This window comes from Ailuropoda melanoleuca, chromosome 15 (assembly GCF_002007445.2).
Source record: "Ailuropoda melanoleuca isolate Jingjing chromosome 15, ASM200744v2, whole genome shotgun sequence".
NCBI classification, from domain to species: domain Eukaryota; kingdom Metazoa; phylum Chordata; class Mammalia; order Carnivora; family Ursidae; genus Ailuropoda; species Ailuropoda melanoleuca.
The window spans coordinates 74523965-74545820 of record NC_048232.1 but is presented as its reverse complement, the minus strand read 5'-3'; the positions used below and the strand labels follow the sequence as shown (position 1 = coordinate 74545820).

General features: G+C 48.6%; 1 protein-coding gene across 6 annotated transcripts in view; it reads left to right on the top strand.

The window, feature by feature from the left end:
- Positions 1-21856, top strand: part of NUAK1 (NUAK family kinase 1) — a 71052-nt gene that overhangs the window by 21275 nt on the left and 27921 nt on the right. For 5 of the 6 annotated variants that reach the window (XM_011233152.3, XM_034643430.1, XM_034643429.1 and 2 more), the window contains one exon: positions 10934-11054. In XM_011233152.3, the coding sequence (XP_011231454.2) occupies positions 10934-11054 (121 nt within the window). Of the gene's footprint in view, positions 1-6161; positions 6336-10933; positions 11055-21856 lie in introns of those variants that run through there. The other variant, XM_034643427.1, reaches the window with a different exon arrangement.

Below are 21856 nucleotides of genomic sequence, written 5' to 3'. Positions count from 1 at the left end.
CAGTGCCTTATCCAGAGCAGATTTGCCCCAGTTGCTTGCTGGAGAACTGACTCATGATTGCATCATTTTTAGGGACACACCTCCCCGACCCCCCTCTCCGGTTCTGCCTTCTGTCCAACTGTGTTGGTTGGCCTCACAGAGAAAAGCAAGGAATGCCAATGGATATGGTTTTGCAGATGGAAGCAGTTTAAAAATTAGCTTAAAACAAGGCTTAGGGCGGAGACAAGGTGGTGTCTTCAGGGACTCGGATTCAGCTCCCATTTATCAGATCCCCGCTGTGTGCTGGGTGCGGTGGCACTTGCGTCGTGGGTGCGGTCTGGAGCTTGAGAGTACGGTTATGGGGTTTTGTGAGACCCAGCTTCCCTATTTATTAGTTGTGTGCCCTGGGGCAAGTTACATCACCTGCCTCAGACTCAGTTTATATTCGTTGAGAAGGCAGAAATAATAATGTTTCTGCAAGAATTTTACGAGTGAAAGGTTGAGCAACAGAATGGTGCCCAGTGCCTGGCTCCGAGGGCTTGATAGCTGGTAATTATTAGGATTACTGTTAGCTGTTGTGATGAATTATCTCCCAGCCCTTCTGGAGTGGGTACTGTTATTACCTCCATTTTATTTATTTATTAGCTTTTAAATAATGGAAATTTATTTTGTACAGTTTCAAAGGGTGGAAGTCCAAGATCAGGCGCCCAGAGGTTCTGTGTCTCGAGAGATGGCCCCCTTCCTGGTTCACAGACAACCGTCTTCTCACATGTCCTCACTTGGCAGAAGGGACAAGGGAACTCTCTGGGGTCTCTTTACGAAGGGCACTAATCCCCTTCATGAGAACTCCCCCGTCAGGACCTCATCAACCCCAAAAGGTCCCACTTCTGAACACCATCATACTATCTCCATTTTAGAGACGAGCAAGTTCAGGCTCAGTGATATCAGGACAAGTAGGGTTCCAATACTTGAGAGATGAGTAAGTGAAAGAAGACTCAGAGGCCGGTGGCTATGAAATGATAAGATGTCCTGCTGTGATTTTACATTTTTTTAAGCATCCTTCCCCCCCCAAGCTTTATTGGGACATTGACATACAACGTATGTAAGTTTAAGGTGTATGGTGCGATGATTTGACACATTTGCATATAATTGCAATTTGATATATTGCAAAATGACTACCACTGTGAGGTTAGTTAACACGTCCATGCTCTCACCTCATCATCAGCGTGTGTGGGCGCGCATGCGTGGTGATAACATTTAAGATCTACTCTCTTAACAGCTTTCAAGTACCTGAGACTGTATTGTTAACTGAAGTCACTGTGCTGCACATGAGATCCCCAGAACGTATTCAGCTTAGAGCTGGAAGTTTGTGTCCTTTGACCAGCATCTCCTGTTTCCCCCACCCTGCGGGCCCTGGCACCCACCGGTGTACTTTCTACCTCTATGAGGTTGGCTGTGTTAGATTCCACGTGTAAGTGAGATCGTACAGGTTTTGCCTTTCCCTGTCTGATTTATTTCACTTAGCAAAATGTTAAGGGTCCTTTTTAATACTTGGGGCCCATTTGAGCCACAGCTTTTTGGCATCTACCAGGCACCTGCGAGGCACTGGAGAGACGGTGAACAACAGAGATGGTCTCTGTGTGAATGGCGACCGCGGTTAGGGAAGCGGACCTGTATGTGCATTAGGGGGGCTCCTCGCCGGGGATGAATATGGAGGAGCTGGTTAGCTGAAGACATTCATTGCAGATGACCGGGTGTGGAGGGGTCCCAGCAGAGAAAATGACAAGCATGGATGTCCAGGAGTGCCTCGCTCTCTGCCCAGGTTGTTCTTTGGGGTCCCATAAGAGCCACAGACCCCTGTCCTGATCTTCCCGAGGGTAGGAACTGAGTGGAGGATGTTGGATGAAGCTCGCAGAGCTAACCTCCCTCATGGGGTGGCAGGAAATGCCTGCGGGGGACTGAGTGTGCTCCTTGGGGGTCCGGTTGGCATTGCCTGGGGCTGTGTGTGCATAGCTGGAGGCGCTGCTGTGACGAGCTTCCCTGGCAGGTTTGCGGGGGCTAATTAGTGGGCTCTTAAATATCGTGTGGGGGGAGGATTTGCAGCGGGGCTCTGGAGCAGGGCCCAGCCCGCTAGCTCTCTGCGTAATGGACAGTGAGAGCTTCCTTTAGAAGGAAAAGAAGCTCCGTCTTGGGAGAAGATGCTGAAGGAGGCATCTAGGGGGACAGATTACAGCCTGACAGCTGTTCCTTACCTGGCCGGCGTGTCTTCGCACACTCCCATTGGCACGGATCAGCTTTCCAAGCAAGAGTTTTGTCAGGGTAAAAATAACATCTGAAGAATCTTCCCTTTCACTTAATTATAAAATCATCCATGGTTAAAATATGCAATATAATTTAAAGCCATGCTTTTTTTTTCTTTGCATGTTCTATGTATTTTACCGTCTTAAGAAATTAAAAAACATTTTTTTCTTTGTTCTGTTCACTTGGATCAGCTAAATTCAATTGACTAATTTTTAACCCCCTTTGGAGAGCTAATGTTGGTTCTTAGGTCTTTTGTGTCCCTTGTTCATTGTTCCCAAAGTCCATGATTCAGTAGCAGCCCGAAGTTAATATTTAAAAGCAGTGTTTTCAGCGAATTAAGAAATAATGGAATAAAAACCTCCCAAGTATGCCTACTCACATGTGATATCAAGTCAGGCTTCAAAAATTGGAACGAGGTTTGGACTGAGTTGGACTACAGACTGTGTCTCCAGCATGCCTGTGAGAGGACAGCCCCTGGCATGAGAGGGAGGTGGCATGCTGGGAACCGGGTCGTAATTCGCCAGCACGCTTAGGAGTACCTGTCGCTCCCCATCTTGGCTTGTTCATAATGCGGCAGTCCGGGGGCCTGGCCGTGCCGGCACCTGCCTCCCAGGTGCATGGTAAATCTTTGGGTGGCAGTTTTAGTCCTGCTGCTAGCTGTGGCCTGGAAGTTGGTGAGCACTCCTTGCCAGGAGTATTAATCCCAGACTGGAGCTCTGGTGCTGCTGTTAACTCCGTGAACCCCGGGTCTGTGCTTTAACCTCCCTGGGCCTCAGTTTCCTCACTTGTAAGATGAGGGGGCTGGGATGGAACATCCTGAGGTCCTTGCAGCTCTAACATCTGCTGATCATTACACCTTGTGCCGTGTGACTGTTTGCCTTCTCCGCCCTCCATGCTGTATGCAGACGGCTATGACCCCCCCCCCCCAATCAACTCTGTGGGTTTGGCCCTCTTGGCATCCTCATTTGCAGAGGAGGGAACTGAGCCTCTGGCGTGCTGGCCTGAGTACCTCTGTGCAGGGGTGCCTGGCCAAGTTGCTATGACTGAGGTCAAGGCCAAGGTGTTGATGTGGTTTCTCAGCCGTTCCGGCCGGGCCTCTGCTGGGCTCGGAGGTTGATAAATCAAAGTTGCACAACCCTAAGCTTAGCCAAGCCGGGTTATGAACAGCGTCAGAACAATCAGATGCTACCGGTCGAAGCTGCCCCGTGTCGGCCCTCTGGTCTGGCCCTTCCTCTCCCTTCCCAGGACAGTTAGAACCTGGAGGAAAAGCAGCTGCACTTTAGAATTTTGAGTTGGTGTTGCATTTGGCGTTCGGAAAAGGGAAAGTCCAGAAATAAACAGCTGCTTGGCCCCTTGGGTTCCAGCTAAACAGCCTTGAGAATTCAGTCTCGGCTCTGCTGTTGCCTGGGTCCCATCTCTTGTGCTTCCGGAGGCCTTTGCATGCAGCGGGCCTTGGGGTCATTCATTAGGGCAGAGCCTCGAGAGACTTCTGGAGGATCCTGGTAAGGGGAGGCTCCTCGAAGCCCCAGCCAGATCTTCTGTCCCAAAGCAGGCCGAACAGGAGGTTCCAGGGCTCACTTCCTCCCTCTTCCTTTGGAGACATTTACGTTTCCAGGTGTGGGAGCCCCAGGTAGTGTGCAGAGCATGAGGGGGAGCCCATTACCAGCCAGGTTCTGGGGCCTTACAGCATCCACAGGTCCACGCCCAGCAAAGTGTCCCCCGGGGAGCAAACCTCCATTTGCCAGGGTTCAATTAATTCAGGTCACAGAGTCTCTCCGGGAAGCAGCTTGTTTTTAATTCTTCTCTGTATAGATGAGCAGTTCATTCATTTTCCTTAATCATCTCATGTTTAGTATGACTGCGCAGTGTTTAAATTACGGAGTAAGAAGTGCCATCATGGTTGCGTTCACTCCGATGGTTCTCAAATTCAGAGTCACCCTGGAAGCTTGCAAAAAATGCTGATGCTGGAATTCACTAGATGCGGGGTGGGGGGCGGTCCAGAAGCTGCATTTTGACAGTCAGCCCCCCCCCCCCAGCCCCCGGATCTGATGCAGGCGGTGTGCTCAGCACTCTGATGGAGGACCTGCTCTCCCAGAGAATCAGATCGTGTGCTTTGAGCTGGCTCATTGCTTGCTTTTGGCATCGCCACTGTTGTGGACTTTCCACGGGCCTTTTTTCTTTTTTGTCTGCCGCTCCTTTGATTCCTGCCTGGTCAGCCGTGGCCACTGTCTGGTGTTTACAAACCCCGGCACAGTACAGGGAAGTGTAAATGTGCCCACAGTTTCTGAGCCGTGACTTCCACTTCCCCTGTGGCATCACCCCATGCAATAAGGACATGCTTAGCGCCGTTCTTGAAGAGGGGGTGTGGGGAGCCTATGGGTGTAGATAAAAATGTCCTGGCCTCTCTTAGGTCCTCTTGAGCAGGCCTGTCAGATAAAAATCTGATTCACTATTCGAATTCTGGAAATAGGACACATATTTTAAAAAAAGACTTATTTATTTATTTTGGGGAGAGAGAGAAAGAGAGGGAAAGTGCAGGCAGGAGAGAAGGGCAAGGGGGGAGAGGGAGAGAGAGAATCTCAAGCAGACTCTGTGCTGAGCATGGAGCCTGACGTGGGGCTCAATCCCACGACCCTGCAATCATGACCTGGGCTGAAACCAAGAGTCAGATGCTTAGCCGACTGAGCCACCCAGGCACCCCTGGAAATAGAACACATTTTTCACAGAGGGAGAAAAATCAGCGTCATCTGAGGCCACATCATCTCTGATGGGGAGTTTTGGGAAATTGAGGCTGGAGAAGCAACTTACAGAGGATTCTATATTTAGAACCTTCTGTAAGGTTCAAGGGCTGCTGGTGGTGCACGGTGGACGCTGTTCTTTGAAGAAAAAGCTCTTTTTACACATACCGCTCTTCCTGGCGTTGGGGTGCGTCTCCTCAGCGCCTGTTGGTACAGCTCTTGGCTCCCAATCTGCTTATGTCTGAAAAAACATCCATGTACTGACGTGAATCAACAGGCCGGAGAGGAAGAGGCCCATGGGCCCGTGGCGGAGTTGGCTTGGGTCCCTGCGGGGTGGGTTGCATCATGGCAACTTGCTCGAGTGCTGTCCTGAGTTGGCCAGCTCACAAAGAGCTGGAGGTCATTTAATTAATTAGGGGCTTTGGCTGCAGGATGGCCTCCTGGGTGGCATGGCCGCAGCGATGGCCGTGTACAGCCTTTCTTGTGTGGCCGGTGTGGAACTGTGCCTTGCCCTGAACTCTGACCATCAACCAGTCACCAGTAGAAACTCCTACACCGGCCTCCGACTTGATTCGGCTGCTCACTTCCACTGCCAGTGGCCTCCGGGCCCCTTGGTGAGAAAAGATCCCCGAGCTGCCTCTGACTCAGTGCCCTGCAGCTCCCGTGGAACGTGGCCGGGGGTGAGATCACACCTTGTGAATGGCAGGGAGGCTGCCAGCTCCTGTTGCCGGGATTAGAACGCACACTTGTTCCTACTAAGGATGCTAATGCCGTGTTTATGGCTGTATTTCTTCCCTGCTACTGAGACCCCGAATGCTGCCTCCTGGCACCACACATAGGACCCTATAAAACTTCATCTGCTTGGACAGGTCCCTCACACCAAGTTTTGGAGACTCTTTGAGATCCGTGGAGAGGTTCTGTCACCTGTCATGTTTCCCGTCCATGCCGGCTTTACCCAGAGCTTCTAGAATCAGCAGCCTCGGTGGGCGTCTTAGCTCGTTCCTTTTACAAACTGTGTGAGTTTGGGTAGTGTTTGTCTTTTCTGTACCTCAGTTTCCTCCCCTGTAAAATGGGGTTGTAGTTAGGATTAAATGAGATAAGGTCACTTAAGAAATGGTAGTTACTGCCATTGTTAAGAATATTGCCACTTGTGTTAAAAGGCGGGTATGTCAGGGCCAAACACAGAGCACTAAGAACTCTTCACTTGCAGGGTGGGCCCTGGACCTGCATCACTGTCGTCGCCTGGGAGCTTGCTAGAAGTGCAGAATCCCCGGCCCCATGTTAGACCTCTGGACTCAGAATCTGCATTTTAACAAGGTGTGCGTGTCCCCCGTTTGAGAAACAGCGTTCTAGGACACTCCCTGCAGGCTGACATACGGCAGTGAACGCGCATCCACGGGAGGTGGTTCTAGAGGGAAGAGGGCGGTGATGCTCTTGGTTAGAGGCTGGCAAACATACAGCCTGTCCAGAATGTCCCCGACTCCCCAGAGTGGACCAGGAGCACGGCTGGCTGCCCCAGTCTCTGCGGGCAGGCAGGCTGGGTATGAATTTTACCTGCCCTTGCCTTGATACAAATGTGGGAAAGGAGAGGGTATGTGTGGGGAATGGGGGGGGGGAGAGGCCTATAAGATGATTTGCTGGGGGCTCATCACCCCTAAAGCATGGTCCGGGACCCCGTATCTGCCAGGCCTCATCTATCATCATCACCATTCAGTAAACACCTACTGTGTGCCAGGTACTTTACTCACATTGTTCCCACTCCTTATAACAGCCCCAAGGAAGGGGGGCTTCCCAGGCCCGTTTTACAGATGAGGAAACAGACCTGTGATGCTGGGGCTCCCCTGAGGTCAGCTAGCCAGCAAAAGCCTGAGCTTTCACAGTGCCCCACTGCCTCCCAGATCCCTGCCCAGCCACCAGGCTCTTAACATTTCCGGCAGCCACTGTGGGCAAGGACTCCCAGCAAGCTGCAGAACAGGTGCTTTGTGTGATTATTCCAAAAAGGAAAAAGTGCGTGAAGGGAAGAGGAGGCAGGGCCGGCTCCATTTCACCAGGGCTGGGGGCTGGCTGGGCTGAGTTGGCCTCCGAAGGAGGCAGGCACTGCAGGGCAGAATTCACAGGTCCCTGGCCAGGCCTGCTGCTGCATACGGTTTAGACATTAAACTATAGGGTGGCCTTATTTAAAGGCAGACCGTTTTATAAGGCACACGGTGCTGTCTAGACTTGGGAACATTTATGAAAGTGGCTGTACTGCCCGTGAGTTCCCATCACTTTGCAGGCGGAGTGACATCTTTTTGGCTCGTGGTACAACAAATTGGATTTTTTTTTTTTTTTGGAGGGTGTATGATTTCAGACATTTGGTAATCTCTTCCTGCTGGGCCCTTTCCTTCCCCCTATCTTTCTTTGTCGATGTGGGTGAGGACTGAGGAAAACTGGAGAGGAAGTTTTCTCCAGAATGCCCACACCTCTGTGTGTCTCTTCGGTAGCCTTTGACTGGGAGGAAAATTACATAATTTTTTGTGTAATTTTTGCCACCCCTCACTTACCCCCAACCTTGAGGGCTGGGACAGAACCTTGTTGGTTCCCTTTTGGGCTGTGCCAGTGCTGTGCTTGGTACCTGGTAGGTGCTCCGAAAAAGAAGTGAACGAACGAACCGTCCAAATCCAGAGAAGTGGGTATCTTGAGACAGATTTTTGATTCGAGTGGGAATATCTTATTCCCCTGTTCACCCTAATCCTCACAAGGTACCTCCTTGATGGGCACAGAAAGGTTGCGCAACCCGCTCAAGGTCACACAGCCGCTGGTGTGTGCTTTCAGGAGGACTCAGAGCCATGCCCCTGACCGGGACGCAACACCGCTTCCCCGCGTTGCTGGCTCAGTTTCTCCCTCGGCTTCGTGAAGCAGGCACCACCTCACGTTACAGGAGCTGCATTTATGGAGCTCTGTCTCCTTTTATAAACAACTCTTTAAAAATACGACAACCATTCTTAGCTTTCTGGGTCCTACAGAAACAGGCCACCAGCTGGATTTGGTCACAGGCTGAAGACGCAGCAAACGAAGAAGCAGGAGAATGTCAGATGGCGTGATAGGTCCCAAGGAAGAGAAAGCAGGGGAAGGGGTGGCGAGAGGGGTTGGGGAGGGCCACCGGGAGGCATCCTGGCGCGGACGCCTGGACGAGGCTACGAAGATCTGCGGAGCGAAGAGCCCTTCCCGCCAGGTCTGCAGGGCGTGCAGTTATCCCTGCGGAGCTCCTGTGTCCGGGCTGTGCCATGACAGGCTCTGCAGCCTTGGCTGAGCCAGCTCCCTGCTCTTGGGAGTTGAACTGAGAGCCCTCCCCCGGCCTTGACAGTTGCATGGTTCTAAGTGATTTCTAGCATTTGTCTCCAACTGACTTCCTCCCCACCCTCTGAAAGAGACGGCAGAATGAGCCCTCTTTACATTTTCAATAGGAGATTCATTGCGGGAAGAGGGAAGCTTTTATGGCGGGACAGCCACCATGGTTAGTAACGTTTATGGGGCCCTTTTAGTTTCCTCAGTGCTGAGTGGGGTTTTATTAGAATGTGAGCACTTTCCTCTTCCCACTGGGCTGGAAGCATCCCCCTGACAGACGTGCCTCCTGCTCCACTGTTGGGGGGAACTGACTAGTGGGCTTATTTTCTTACCCCCCAGAAAGTCACTACCCTCCCCTGACCCTGGATGGGGGAAGAATTTATGCCTCTTGCCATTTGACAATAGGGCCTCCTTGAGGCCAAGTTCAGCCTGCTGCATAATCAAAGGGGTGGTTTCTCCCCTGGCCCATCTTTAGTTCCTGGAGGAATGCAGGAGTTGGTCCAACAGCCACCCACATCCTCCGCGGCCTGTGTGTGTTCACTGTCTGCTTCCTCCGAGAACAAGCTCCCAGGATCACAGTCCCAGCTCAGACAAAATAAAGCCTTCCAGTCATATCTTTATATTTGACGTAAGCACGGGGAGGCTTTTCTTGCTGCATACGGAAAGGGCTGTTGGGAGGGCCTGGCGCGGCTTTGAGCCGGGCACCCGGTTGAAAAGGGGCCTTGAAGCTGGAAGCTCCTTCATCTCTTGGCAGCTTCCTTTTACGCAGCCTCCGGGTCTGCCCCCAGGCTAAGGGACGATGGTGCCGGCCCCTCGGTTTACAGCAGGGCGTCCCATCCCGTGTTTCTGGTCTGCTTTGTCCATTCTTCGGTTCCCCTTCAGGTAGGATGCCAAAGAAAAAGTAAGCATCTTCCCAGGGTGCCTGTCTTGCCGGTGGTGGTGGTGTCTGTCTAGGGTGGTCCTTCCTTTTTGGCTCCGACTCCACTGTCACTGCTCCAGTTTGGGTTCTCATAACCTCACGGCACCCATCACCCCCGCCTCCCCCTCCCCTCCCCTCCTCCCTCCCCCTTCCCTTTCTGTCTACCTGGCACCTGCCCACCTGCCCACACTAAGGCTTTTCTCAGGCCGGCCACGTGCCAACCCGGAGTTAAGCACTGGAGATAAAGCAGTGAATTAGATCCCCACTGGTATAGAGCCAAGTGATGACACGAGTACTAATTTCATTATAGCTGGGGTGGAGAGGAGAAATATGGGGACCTGTTCGGCCATTTCTCCCACTTGTTGGGAAGTCAGCAAGTAGCAAAAACAATAATAATGATAGTAATAATAATAATTATAATAGTAGGTGCCCAACTCTTACTGAGTTATATAGATGGACCAGTTGTATTTTACAAACGTTTCCAAGTATCGTGCTTGGTGGAGACCTGGTGTAAACCCGAAGATGTTAACGTGCACAGATGGGAGTACGTTCCCCCTGAGGCTGACAGCTCCAGGTGTCGCAGTGGCCTCCTGGTAACAAGGAGCAATTCCTGCCTTTGTGATCCAGGGGGACAGGCTAAGTGCCTTTCATCTGGGAGAGGGTGGTTCGGGTGAGAGCTGACATCACAGAAGGACCACTGTGGAGGGGACTAAGCAGGTTTTTGGAGGTGGCAGCACCTTGGTTGATGGGCCTTCTTGTTACCCAGGGACACCTTCCCCCTCCAAAGTACTTTTTGCCTCCCTTCAAGCCAGGGTGGATTAAATGACAAAGCAACTTGTTTATGAGCAAAGATGAATCCATGGGCAAACACATTTTTCCTTATTAGATTCCCATTGTCATTTAATGCTTTTTTTATTTATGTGTTTCTTTTGAGTAACTGCTCTGTGCCTTGGCCCTGGCAGCCCTCTACAGTTTGCATTTGCAGACACTGGCACGGGAATCAACTGGGGCTAGGCAGGGAGTCTGGCTGTCACCCCCTTTGTTTGATCCTGATTTTTCTATAGCAGAGACTTTTTGTCTCATCACGTGTATCAAAGGTCCTTGGGCAAGAGGAAGGGTGAAGGAAGGACTTGGCCACAGAGCGATCGCACAAACACGCAGCGTAGGCTGGAGTCTTAGAACTGTACGTTTGAGCAGAACGGGCCTTTGAGAAGCCCCCTGCAGTAAAGCTTTCGTTAGCCTTTGCTGAGGCAGCTGCCCAGTGGAGCTGAGTTATACTGATTTCACCCATCCATGTTCCATCATCGATACCCTGTAAACTGAGCTTTCCTTTTTCTTTTTTCTAAAGGATCAGGATTCTTAGAGTAAATGGATCTGGCCGCATGAAGCAGCCTCCGCTTTATGGAAAAAAAAAAAAAAACCCTCAAAAAAACAACAAACCAGCCCAGCATCCCAAACCCTAGGCTGTTGGAACCTGATGTTTTCTGTTGTTGGGAGAAGGGTGTTTTGCTATAAATGAAAGACGTGACAGGGGGTATTTCGAAGCTTTGTTTTGGTTATTGTCGGTTCTGCCAACAAGTAACATCTGTATTTATTTTCCAAACTCCCTCAATGGCTGATTTGCATCTGTTTAGTTCTCTGGGTAACATTTCATTTCCTGACTTTATAGGTTGCTATAAAATCCATTCGTAAGGACAAAATTAAGGATGAACAAGACATGGTTCACATCAGACGAGAGATTGAGATCATGTCATCCCTCAACCATCCTCATATCATCAGTATTTATGAAGGTCAGTGATTTTTTTTTTTCACCCGCGTATCAGTTACCATTTCTCATACCATGGGGCCTGCCAAGATTTTTAGGTAATTGCCCTCCTGGGCAAGAGCCAAGTATTTTTCCTCATGATGCAAAAATAGCTGGGTGTTATCTCTTATTGGGTTACCTTGAATGCAACCAGACATACGTAGCCCAGCTCACTTTGGTCATAAAATAGCTCCGGCTGGTGCCTTCTTCTCCCTTCTTGCCGGTTCTTGGCGGTTGCTAAGCAACCCGCCTTATTAAAAGCCAGTATGCGAGACAGCCATGGTTTCTGAAAAATGGCAGTTTGCTGGGTGGCCAGGGTCATGGTGGATCCATTGTCAATGTTGTTCCCTAAGGCAGATGCCCCAGTGGTGGAGTCATGAGCTATTCCAAGTGGAGGCTCTTAGAGTTGGAAATTATCTTTGAGCGGCTCCCGGAAGTACCAAGAAAGAAGAGGGATCTCTTGGTGGGCCACATGCTTTGCCAATGGAATCCAAGTTGTAGTTGGTGTTTGTAGGAAAGTGGGGCTGGGAGAAAGTTACAAAAATGCTCGTGCTTCAACTCATTGCACCTTCCTGGGAAGAAATGGCGAGAATAAATTTCCTTTAGTTTATCTCTCTTTTTTTTAATATCTGTAAAAAAATTACTCAAGCAATATGTATTTGTTGCAGAAATGATTGAAATACACAAGTTAAAATTTCAGAATAATTTCAGTTCTAACCCCCCGGTTGATAAATAGCACTCTAGCTGTATTTATATTTTTATCTATCTCTCTATATCTGTGTATGATTTTTATCCAAAGCTGGATCATACTGTTTATACTAGTTTTTGACTTAATTTTTTTTCATGTTTTATATCACGCATCTCTTCCTATGTCAATAAATATTCCCTGTAAGGACATTTTAAAAGGCTTTAGAGTAATCCATTTATAGATGTACCATAATTTATTGAATCTAATTCCTTTTGTTAAACATTTCAGTTGCTTCAAATTTCTGGTGATTATAAGCAGGGCTTTCGTGACCCTCATAATCATTTTTATATTCATTTCTGATAATTATTATTTTTTTTCTTATGAAAAATTTTCTAGGCTTGGACTTACTGAGTCAGAGTATTTCTCCATAATATTTTTAAATATATGGTTGAGTCAGAAAAATGAACTTATTTTTAATTTGGTCTCATTATAGTATTTTTAATTATGGTCTGATCATAATACATTACACAGTAATGGCTAAGAGGAAACCAGATGGTAACCTGAAAGTTTTTCTGATATCTGTCTTAAGTTTTCCTTTTCCTGGTTCCCTGCTGTTTTTGGCCATTCCCTGCCCCCCCCACCGTGCTTCTATTTTTGTTCCTTATCTAGCAGTAAATGTGGGTAATAATTTTTATCCTGATTTTTCTTTTTTTTTTTTTTTTTTTTTAAAGATTTTATTTATTTATTCGACAGAGAGAGACAGCCAGGGAGAGAGGGAACACAAGCAGGGGAAGTGGGAGAGGAAGAAGCAGGCTCATAGCGGAGGAGCCTGATGTGGGGCTCGATCCCATAACGCTGGGATCACGCCCTGAGCCGAAGGCAGACGCTTAACCGCTGTGCCACCCAGGCGCCCCTATCCTGATTTTTCTAAAGCTCATTTTTGGAGCCCTTGGAGAGAGGGTGCTTAAGGGAAATTTTCATTCATTCAATCATTTATTCATTCCACACACATCTCTTGCAGCGATTCTCAAAGTGCAGTCTCTGAACCAGTAACATCCGTATAAATTGGGATTGTTAGAAATGCAGATTCCAGAAATGAGTGAGCAGGTCTGGGGATGGGGCCCTGCAGTCTATGTTTTAACAAGCGTGGAACCACTGGTCTACCGAGTGACCGTGTCTGGTTAAGCACTGTGTTCAGTGTGGTTAGAAACTGAAAGAGACAACAGGCTATGGAGCCCACATTCAAGGCACCATACAAAGCATGACAGAAGAATGTTATGTAGATATGCAAGCAACATATTCTGGAACCATGGAGTCCTGGAGCTTAGAAGTTTTCGTGGCATACAGGCTGGGCCTTGAAGGCGTTATTTTGAGGAATAATTGGGGAAAGTAGATTTCCAGGTTGATAAAACAAATCTGAATATGCCTGCAAATGAGGGAAACTTCTAGAGGTTGGAAGTGAGTGGAGATACACAATGCAGGAGGAGAGTGAGTTTTGTAAAATTCTGAGTGTTTTTGTTCCCTGTGGCCTGGTTACCATGGGAACTTGAAGGCACTTGTGAAGGATGACCTCTACAGTGTGGACCAGTGTGGGTTACATGTTCTGTGAGCAGTGCTGTGTTTGGGATTTCTTGGCATAGAGAAGGACCCTTGCTTATAACTTTAAAGATAGGTACCACATAATTTAAAGTTCTTTGGGTGACTGGAAAGAATTTCCATTGAGGGGTCGGGTGGCAGCTTGGACCTCAATTCATAAAACCCTATCAACAGGTTTTGGGGAATCAGGAAAGAGCTTGAGTTCCCACATCAAGCTCTTGGGTTTTAGTCTCAAATCCTTCACTGTGGCCTTGACATGAGACTTTGGGCAACTTGGGGGGGCCTCTCAGGGACTCAGTAACCATACCTATAAGATGGGGATAACAGTTCTACCTCTCTTAGGGTTGTTGATAGGATTAAATTAGATGATACATGTTCTGGCAAACTCAAAAGTCACTGTGAAGACTGTATAGTCATTACAAGTGGCTCCTAACTTGGTCCATTGGCAAGGGTCAGTGGAACTGCAGGGTGTCTGTAAGTCCTCTGGAATATTGTATAATTGCCTTGTCTAATATCGAAGCCACGAGCCATAGATGGATATTTAAATTAAAATTAATAAAATAAAATAATTAAAAATTCAGTCTTCAGTCCCACTATAGCCACATTTCAAGGGCTCAATAGCCATATGCAGCTAGTGGCTGCCATATGGGATAGTATAGATACAGAACTTTTTCATCATTGCAGGATAGGACCCTGCTGGTGTTTAATGTTTTAGATGTCGAGTGCATGGGTTTATTTTTTCTGAGGAGAGGGTGTATAGCTTTCATCAGATTGTCAGAGGGATTCCTGACCTCAAACAGGTTAAAAAAAAATCTCTACTGCCATCAAGTGTTTTGTGACCTGCAGAGTACCATACAAATAAATGTATTGTTTTTATCCAGAAAACTCCCAGGGAGTTAAATGTCGCTTTTTATTTATTTTTTTTCATTTCTTAGAAACCTCTGGTTTCTGCTCTGTTCTCTTTCCCTTCTCCCACGCAAGTTCTGTTTCTCCCACATCCACCAAATAACTGTGGAGGAGGGCAGCTCCCCTCCCTTCTCCGGAGGTTTGGAGCAGGGGATTGCCAAGGCGAGGTTCTAACTGCGACCCCACAGTCTCCAGGGGCTTCTGACTTTATCTGCTTTGCTGCCCAGGACCCCAGGACCTGGCCCTGAGAGTGATATTAGACCTCCCGAGGTCATCCGTGGAATTCTGTATAGTTTACAAAGCTCCCCCCACCTCAAGCCTCAATTAATCCCTACAGCGTACCTGTAGGAGGGGCAGGCCAGGTGTCCCATTTTGCAGCTGTGCAGATTGAGGCCCTGGAACGTTAAGACTCGCCAGGTGTATTAGTTTGCCAAGGCTGTCACAACAGAATACCATGGACTGGGTGGTTTGCCCAACAGAAATGTGTTGTTTCTCAGTTCTAGAGACTAGAAAAGTCCGAGATTCAGGTGTCAGAGGGTGGCTTTCTTCCAAGCCTCTTTCCTTGGCTTATAGGTGGCCGTCTTATCCCCACATCTTCATATGCTGTCCCCTCTGTGTCTGTGTCCAAATTTCCCTTTTTTTTTTTTAAAGATTTATTTTATTTTACTTATTTGACAGAGAGAGATACAGCCAGCGAGAGAGGGAACACAAGCAGGAGGGAGTGGGAGAGGAAGAAGCAGGCTCGTAGCTGAGGAGCCTGATGTGGGGCTCGATCCCACAACGCCGGGATCACGCCCTGAGCCGAAGGCACACGCTTAACCGCTGTGCCACTCAGGCGCCCCCAAATTTCCCTTTTTATAAGGACACCAGTCATACTGGATTAGGGCCCACCCTGATGTCCTCATTTAACCTTAATTATCTTTTTAAAGGCCCTGCCTCCGAGCAGGGTCGCATTCTGAAGTACAAGGCGTTGGGACATCAACATATGAGTTTGGAGGACCCCATTCAATTTATGACACTGGGTACCATGGCTAGCTGGTGGCCCTGGCACACATGGCTCCTGACCTCATTTGGTTTTTCCTCCACTGGGCCTCCGAGCTATGTTTCTGATCTAGGGTCTTGTTCTGCTGCCTCCGCAACTCACCTGTGTGCCCCAGGCAACCCCCCAACCCCTCCCAGGCTGGCCTTTTCACTCCTTCTCTGCCCCTAGGTGTGATAGGGACGGTGTGGTGGCAACAATGGTGGGGAGCCGGAGTCTGTGGTCTCCTGGCCAATCTCAGGGTGAAAGGAAACCTTCTCCCTGGAAGCTGATTGGTTGTCTGACCGGCCAATCAGGAGCCTTCGGTGTGCATCAACACACACATTTTGCTGAATGAAAAATCGGTGCCCAGCCATCTAACTGGCTGTTTGGACATTATCCAAGTGAATGAACTGTGGAAAAACCCTACGAGTTCTTCTTCAGCTGGGACTTTTGTGATTTAAAATACACACACGCACAGACGCCCATGCAGCAGTGGCAGCAGCAAAAGCAGCAACGTGGCAAAGCAAGGGTGTGTCTAACCCTGTGTGTTTAGGAACTTTGGGCTTTCCTGAGTGGGAAAGCACCATCTTGGACTGTACTATCCAGTGATACTGAAATACTAGTTCCAGAGAAAAGGCAATTCATTCAATAAAACAAACGAAAAACCACAATACAGATTGATTGTTACATGCAGGGCCCTGTTCTAGGCACTAGGGGTACTGGGGTGGACAGGACAAGCTCTGGTCTCATGGGGCTGACATTCCATGAGTAGAAATGCCACAGTGAAGTGGCTACCCAACTGAGGCCTGAATGGATTGGGGAGTGAGCGCCCCCCCGCCCCCCCAGGACCTGGGCATTCCAGGCAAAGGGAATGGCATGTGCGAACAAACAATGCTCAGAGAAGGGAAGGAGCTTGTGTGGGCAGAAGGGACAAACGGTCTGTGAGGCTGAGGGAGCGAGTGAGTAGGAAGGTGGTGGAGAGAGGAGGTCAGGGAGGGCCAGATTTTGACCAGATTGGCTAAGGAGGGCTGCGGATTTTGTTCCAGGAGTAGGGCAAAGCCACTGATTTTGAGGAAGAAAGTAGCTTTTATTTACACTTTAAAATAATACTAATAATAGCTAGGAGTTACTGAGTTTTACCCTGTGCTAGGATGTGTGCTTGTATTATCTCACTTAATCCTTATGTCCCTGAAATGCAAACTGTTAACATCCCTATTCTATGGTAAGGAAATTTTGTCTGAGAGGCCAGTACATTCCCCAAAGTCACACCTAAGAAGTGGTAGATCTAAGCACTGAACCTAGTCACTCTGAAACTCGTGGGCCTAAGACAAGCCAGGTCACTCGGTGGTCTGCAGTGACCCCTAACTGGGGGCAAGCATTATTCTGGAACCTGTGATACAGAGAATTCTTGGCATTCATGGGGGTTGTTGTCTGAAATACGTGAGGGCATTGAATGCCAGCTTCGTGGGTATTTTAGAAAATATTTCTGCATACATCTCAGGAAGAAGCTTGGGGCCCAAATCTGGTCAACTCAAAGACCCAAGTGTTTTCTAACCTGCAGACCGTGGGAATGTAAGTTATTTGTACGTTATTCACAATACCCACAGGCTCAAGAAATCTGCGGCTTCACTGAATTAACGCTGCTGTTCACCAAATCTCAAAAATAATTCCTTTCAAATGTTTCTTTCTCGAACTAGACCCAGGGGTTACTCTCCTATTGACCTGCGGGTGAAGGTGATTAACCCTCAAATTTGTCGACTCTGTGTAAACACAAACCATGACTGGTTTCTAATGCTAAGTAAATAAAAGAGGGTGGGCACACACCTTCTAGTGTGTGATGCTAAGGGTAATAACCTAACAGAGAAAGAAAAGGAAGAGAGAAATCTCTGGCACCATCTCTGAGATGGACCCCTGTTTCCAGTCAAAGGAATTCCATTCTCTCAGCAGGGTGGGAATTGACAATATGGAAAGAACAGCTGAAAAGGAAGTGCCCGCCAGAGCTTTCAACTTGGCTGCCTAGGGTGGAAGAGATAAAAACAGTTTTTGCCTGACGTTCTGATTTCAGGACCCGAGTGCAAACATCAAAGGCACTTTGTCTCGCCCTGGCTTCCCCTTTGAAAATCTAGGAGAACCAGTCTGCAAAACCGAGAGAGTGAATGTCTTGCCACACAACACTTTAGGGAAACTTAGCACCCCATCTGGTAACAGTCCCGATGGGGAAGGGGGAGGGGAAGGAAAAGGCGGGGGAGTGAGTGGGGGAGATTCTGCCGCTGCCTTCACTTGTATGCCCTTATTTTTTGTTCCTGGAAATCTCCCTTCCTGGCCCTGCAAGATTACATTGCTTCAATGCCTTTTGCATTGCCATATGCTAGAACAGGCCAACCCTTTCATCATGTCCCCTGTCTTAGGTAAGGTTGATCCTGGCTTTCTGGAACAAAGTGGGAAGCCTATTGGACATTGGTCAGCTGTGATCTCTCACCTTTTGGAGAGTTTCTGAAACTTGAAAAAGCCAAATGAAACAAACAAATGTGCCTCCCTTGATAAGCATGTGTGTCTGGTGAGCTTTAAATCTGTTGCCTAGGAGAAGACATAAAGGAGTCCATATTCTAGAAAATTCTCTGAATTCCTGCCATGAAGACACTTCGGATGCATTTTTTTTTAATCAGTTAAAAGATCCTTCCATCTTCCTAGAAGTATATATGGTAATATGCTTTTTCAAGCTACCTGTGCCTCCTGAGAATTTGACAGATTTTTCTGGAAGGGCATATGGTTCTTGCCTGGTGGTGAAAATCACTGCTCTAACAATCCAGACACAGATGCAGAGGAGAGACCAAGAGACAGGGTCTGTGGAAGAGCCCAGAGACTGTCTTGTGAGCTGTAGGCTCGGATGACAGGGCTTTCTACCTCCTGCCTTCTCCTCCCCCCTCAACTTTTGGCCAGGGGCAGTGGGGCTGGTCCAGGACGTGTCCACAGGATATAGCAGAGGTCCCAGAGTCCCAGAGTGTGGCTGCCCCTGCAAAGTAACCCCTCGAGAGTGGCGGGAGCGTGATCAGCTGCCCAGCAATGCATGTTCTCAGAGGGACCCTGGACCTGTGGGTTCAAGGGCCCTAGCGGGCTTTCTCAGCCAGCAAGCAGATCCTGATTGAAGCCTTTTCGAAGGCAGGGGGTGGCTGAATTGATCTGACAAGGGCTGTTGGTCATTAATTCTACCCAGTGTTCTCATTCGTTCATGTGATCACTCATTGCTTTTGCAAAAATGTTTCGAGTACTTATGTCCCAGGTACTGTTCTAGTAGGGTGAGTATATGTTTTATCATCCCAAGTGGGCTTTGATTTGAGGGAACCAACCGCTCTTCCAGTTGCTATTATGTGACCTTGGGTTAGGGACTTAACCTGTTTGAGGGTCGGTTCTCTTACCTACAAAATGGGGCCAGTAGCTCGCTACTTTCTAGAGAAGGTCGTGAGGATTAAATCAGATAAGGAATAAAATCGCTAAGCACAGTGGCAGATACACGCTCAATAAATAATACTGCTTATCCCTGCTGTGATGTTTAGGGCTCTGAGAGGTCCTTAATGGCTGGAGTGTCACCTTCTCTTGGGAGGGGTTAGAAGAGAAGGTCGTGGCCAGATTGCCTACATCAGTGATTCTGAGTGCTGGATACACATTAAAATCTCACGGGACGTATGTAAAAAAATGCTGATGCCCTAGCCTCACCCCGGGGGGATTCAGATTTAATTGGCCAGACTGAGAAATATGGACTTAATCCTGCAACCAAGAGGAAATGAGCCCTGCTCTCGAAACTTGTCTTGGTCTGATCATTTGTCATCAGTGAATTCCAGAGAAGAACGTGTGTCTGGCAACGATCACCAGTGAGCAGTGAGTGATACCTTTGGGCTTGGGTTTACTTACTTAGCCATTTGGTTGCTGCCCTCATCAGGGACTCAGAGCCCCATGAAACAGTTTGTTGAACTTGGCAAAGCGGCGTATTATGCTTGTGTTTACTCTTTTGAACCCATGGCGAATCGCTGAGCATTTTAGCACACTCCCCTTGCTGCTGGATCCGCGAGTTCCACATGAAGTCTCTGCAGAGGGGATCCAAAAGGAAGGACTCGCCCTGGTTAATAACAGCATCAGAGTCTCCCTCACTTTTAGTCACACGCACGAGCTCTTCAGCTGTGAATCTGTCCAGCCACGTTTCTAATGAGTTTCCTATTAAGTTAGCTGTTTGACCTTCAAGTGTATTATTTTCATTGTTTTCATTTGATTACACCCAAGTCATTTTTCTAGAGGCTGGAGATTAGAAATAAAACAACTGAAAACGAACGCTCCCCCCTAGTTGTCCTGCCTCGCCCTCTCGGGTTTCCTGGAATTCACTATTTTCGGGTGCCTCAAATAATACCACTTGTACTTGAAGTTAATTTTTAAAGAAAAAAAATGGAACCGTGTTGTCTGGTAATACGGGATCTTTTCGAGCTCAAGTGTGACGGCTCTGTTCATTGGCCTCGGTGGTCGGCAGCACGCATCGAGGAAGGCTTGTGGGGTATGGAAGTGGCCCGCTCCCCAGATCGTTTCTGACAGTGGGTTCACCTGGCAGGGGCGGCTCTGAGGGTGAGAGCCATGCTTCGGAATACCACTGGGGTCTGAAGAACGGACCCTAAATAGGAGAGCTAAGCTTGTCCCCCTCGGGCTTGGCTGCAAGTCCTTTGACGTCCCCGAGTCTTGGTCTCCTAGTTCTCTGTTCCCCCACCTCCGTCTCGCCCCTCAAGGGCACGCATGCGAGCTCAGGTGCGGATTTTGCCAATACCTATCCTTCATAATCCTGGATTTGCTTCAGACTTGCTGCCTGTTAACCACAGCCTCACACACAGCCGCGTGCTGTGATAACCTTCACAACGAGGGTCGGTGGTCTTCACCTTAACAGATGAAGAAACCGAGGCTCAGAAAGTTTAGGGAACTTGCCAAGGTCGCTCAGCTGGTAAGTGGCAGAGCCTGGACTTGAACCCAGGTAGCCTGGCTCTGGGAGTCAGCCTCTTCACGACAACACGGCGTTGCACGATGAGAGGGACCAGAATTTAGAGCTGACAGGATAGTCCTGAGCCGTACACGCCGGGACAAGCAATGGCTAGAAACAGAGGTGTGATAGCCACAGGGCTGCCTTTGCCAGCCTGGCTGCTGGTAAGGGGGGGGGTGAGCCGCTATAGCAAAGCCTCCTGTGGGGAGGGCAACGGTAAGGCTGTCCTCACGTAGGGTAGATTTCTACCACATTCATTGCCTGAATTGGAGGAGCCTGCTTTCTCTCAGAGTTCATGGTGTCAAGTGTAAGAGCATTAGCGTTAGCCTGGGGTGGTTCTGAGCTGTTCCGACCCATTGTCAGTGCTCTCAGATTCAGGACTGCTGAGTGTGTGCGTGAGAGAAAAGCCCAGACAAAGCAATAAAGAAAATGATCAGGGAGACTCTGGGGTGTGGCTGATGAGTGTGTGGTGATGGTTGGTGGAGCGCATCACCTCATAGTTCTGCTTGTTTCCATGGAAATACCACCAGGGGTGGTTGTGGAAGGAGGATGGAATCCAATGGCTGGGACAACATGGTGCCATTGATTCTCTCTCCCATGTAGCTCTTTCCTTTATCCTGGCCACATCCCCTGGCCACCTAGGATTTGTTATAAGGCCCCCAAATAGCACTAATGGTCTTAGCAGGAATGAATGGCTCTTGGCAAGACTTTGGCATTCCCTCTTCTGCAGGTAGCTTATACACTTTCTTACCATTTCTTTTGCCTTCTGTGGAGTCCAATGCTGGTAGTGGGTGGCCTGGTTGGCTATGGTTCTCCTTGCACATGCCAGCCGACATCCAGAGAGAGTTTTGGTTTAAGAAAGGACAATTAGTGAACTACAGAGCCTTTCATTGTCCAAACCAGGAAACACATTGATTCAACTCTGACCAACTCATTGACAGTGGGAGAGCTGCCAGCCCAGTATAATTTTCTCTCTGTCACTGCCATGGGCTTTCAAACTTAAGGGATCAGAAGACCATTTTGTGAAGCCCTGAGCCTGTGAGGTGCTTGAAATTTAGTGCTGGGGAGGAAACTCTTGAAGAATGGATCTTGCATTGCCTAAAGGCCCTAATTAGGTTGCAGACAGTTCTTGCAAAGGAAAGATCACTCCATGTCTGAAATGAAAAATAAGCTACTTTCCATGAAGATCATACGACCTTTAACAAAAGCCCACCCCTGAGGAGTGGAATTGTCCACCTGTCTGAGGTTTCAGGAAGGCAGTAAAAATGCGGTCATGTGGGGAGGCAACCCCATGGAAAGAATGAACTAATTTAAGATATGGAGTTAATTGAAGGCAAAGGCATGAGGAGAATCCTGACTGGTCCTCTCTAGGCCCTTGGCCTTTTTGCTTAAAACTAACAAATGAATCTTCCTCTTCTGAGGTTACATGTAAACCAGAAGGACATCCTCCTTTTTTTGTAACCTGCTGTCCATGGAGCATCCTATAAAGGGAATCCCACCCTCTCCCTTCCCAAGTCCATTGTCTTCCAAATGGCCTTGTATATTTGGTTCTGGAATGGCTGGCAG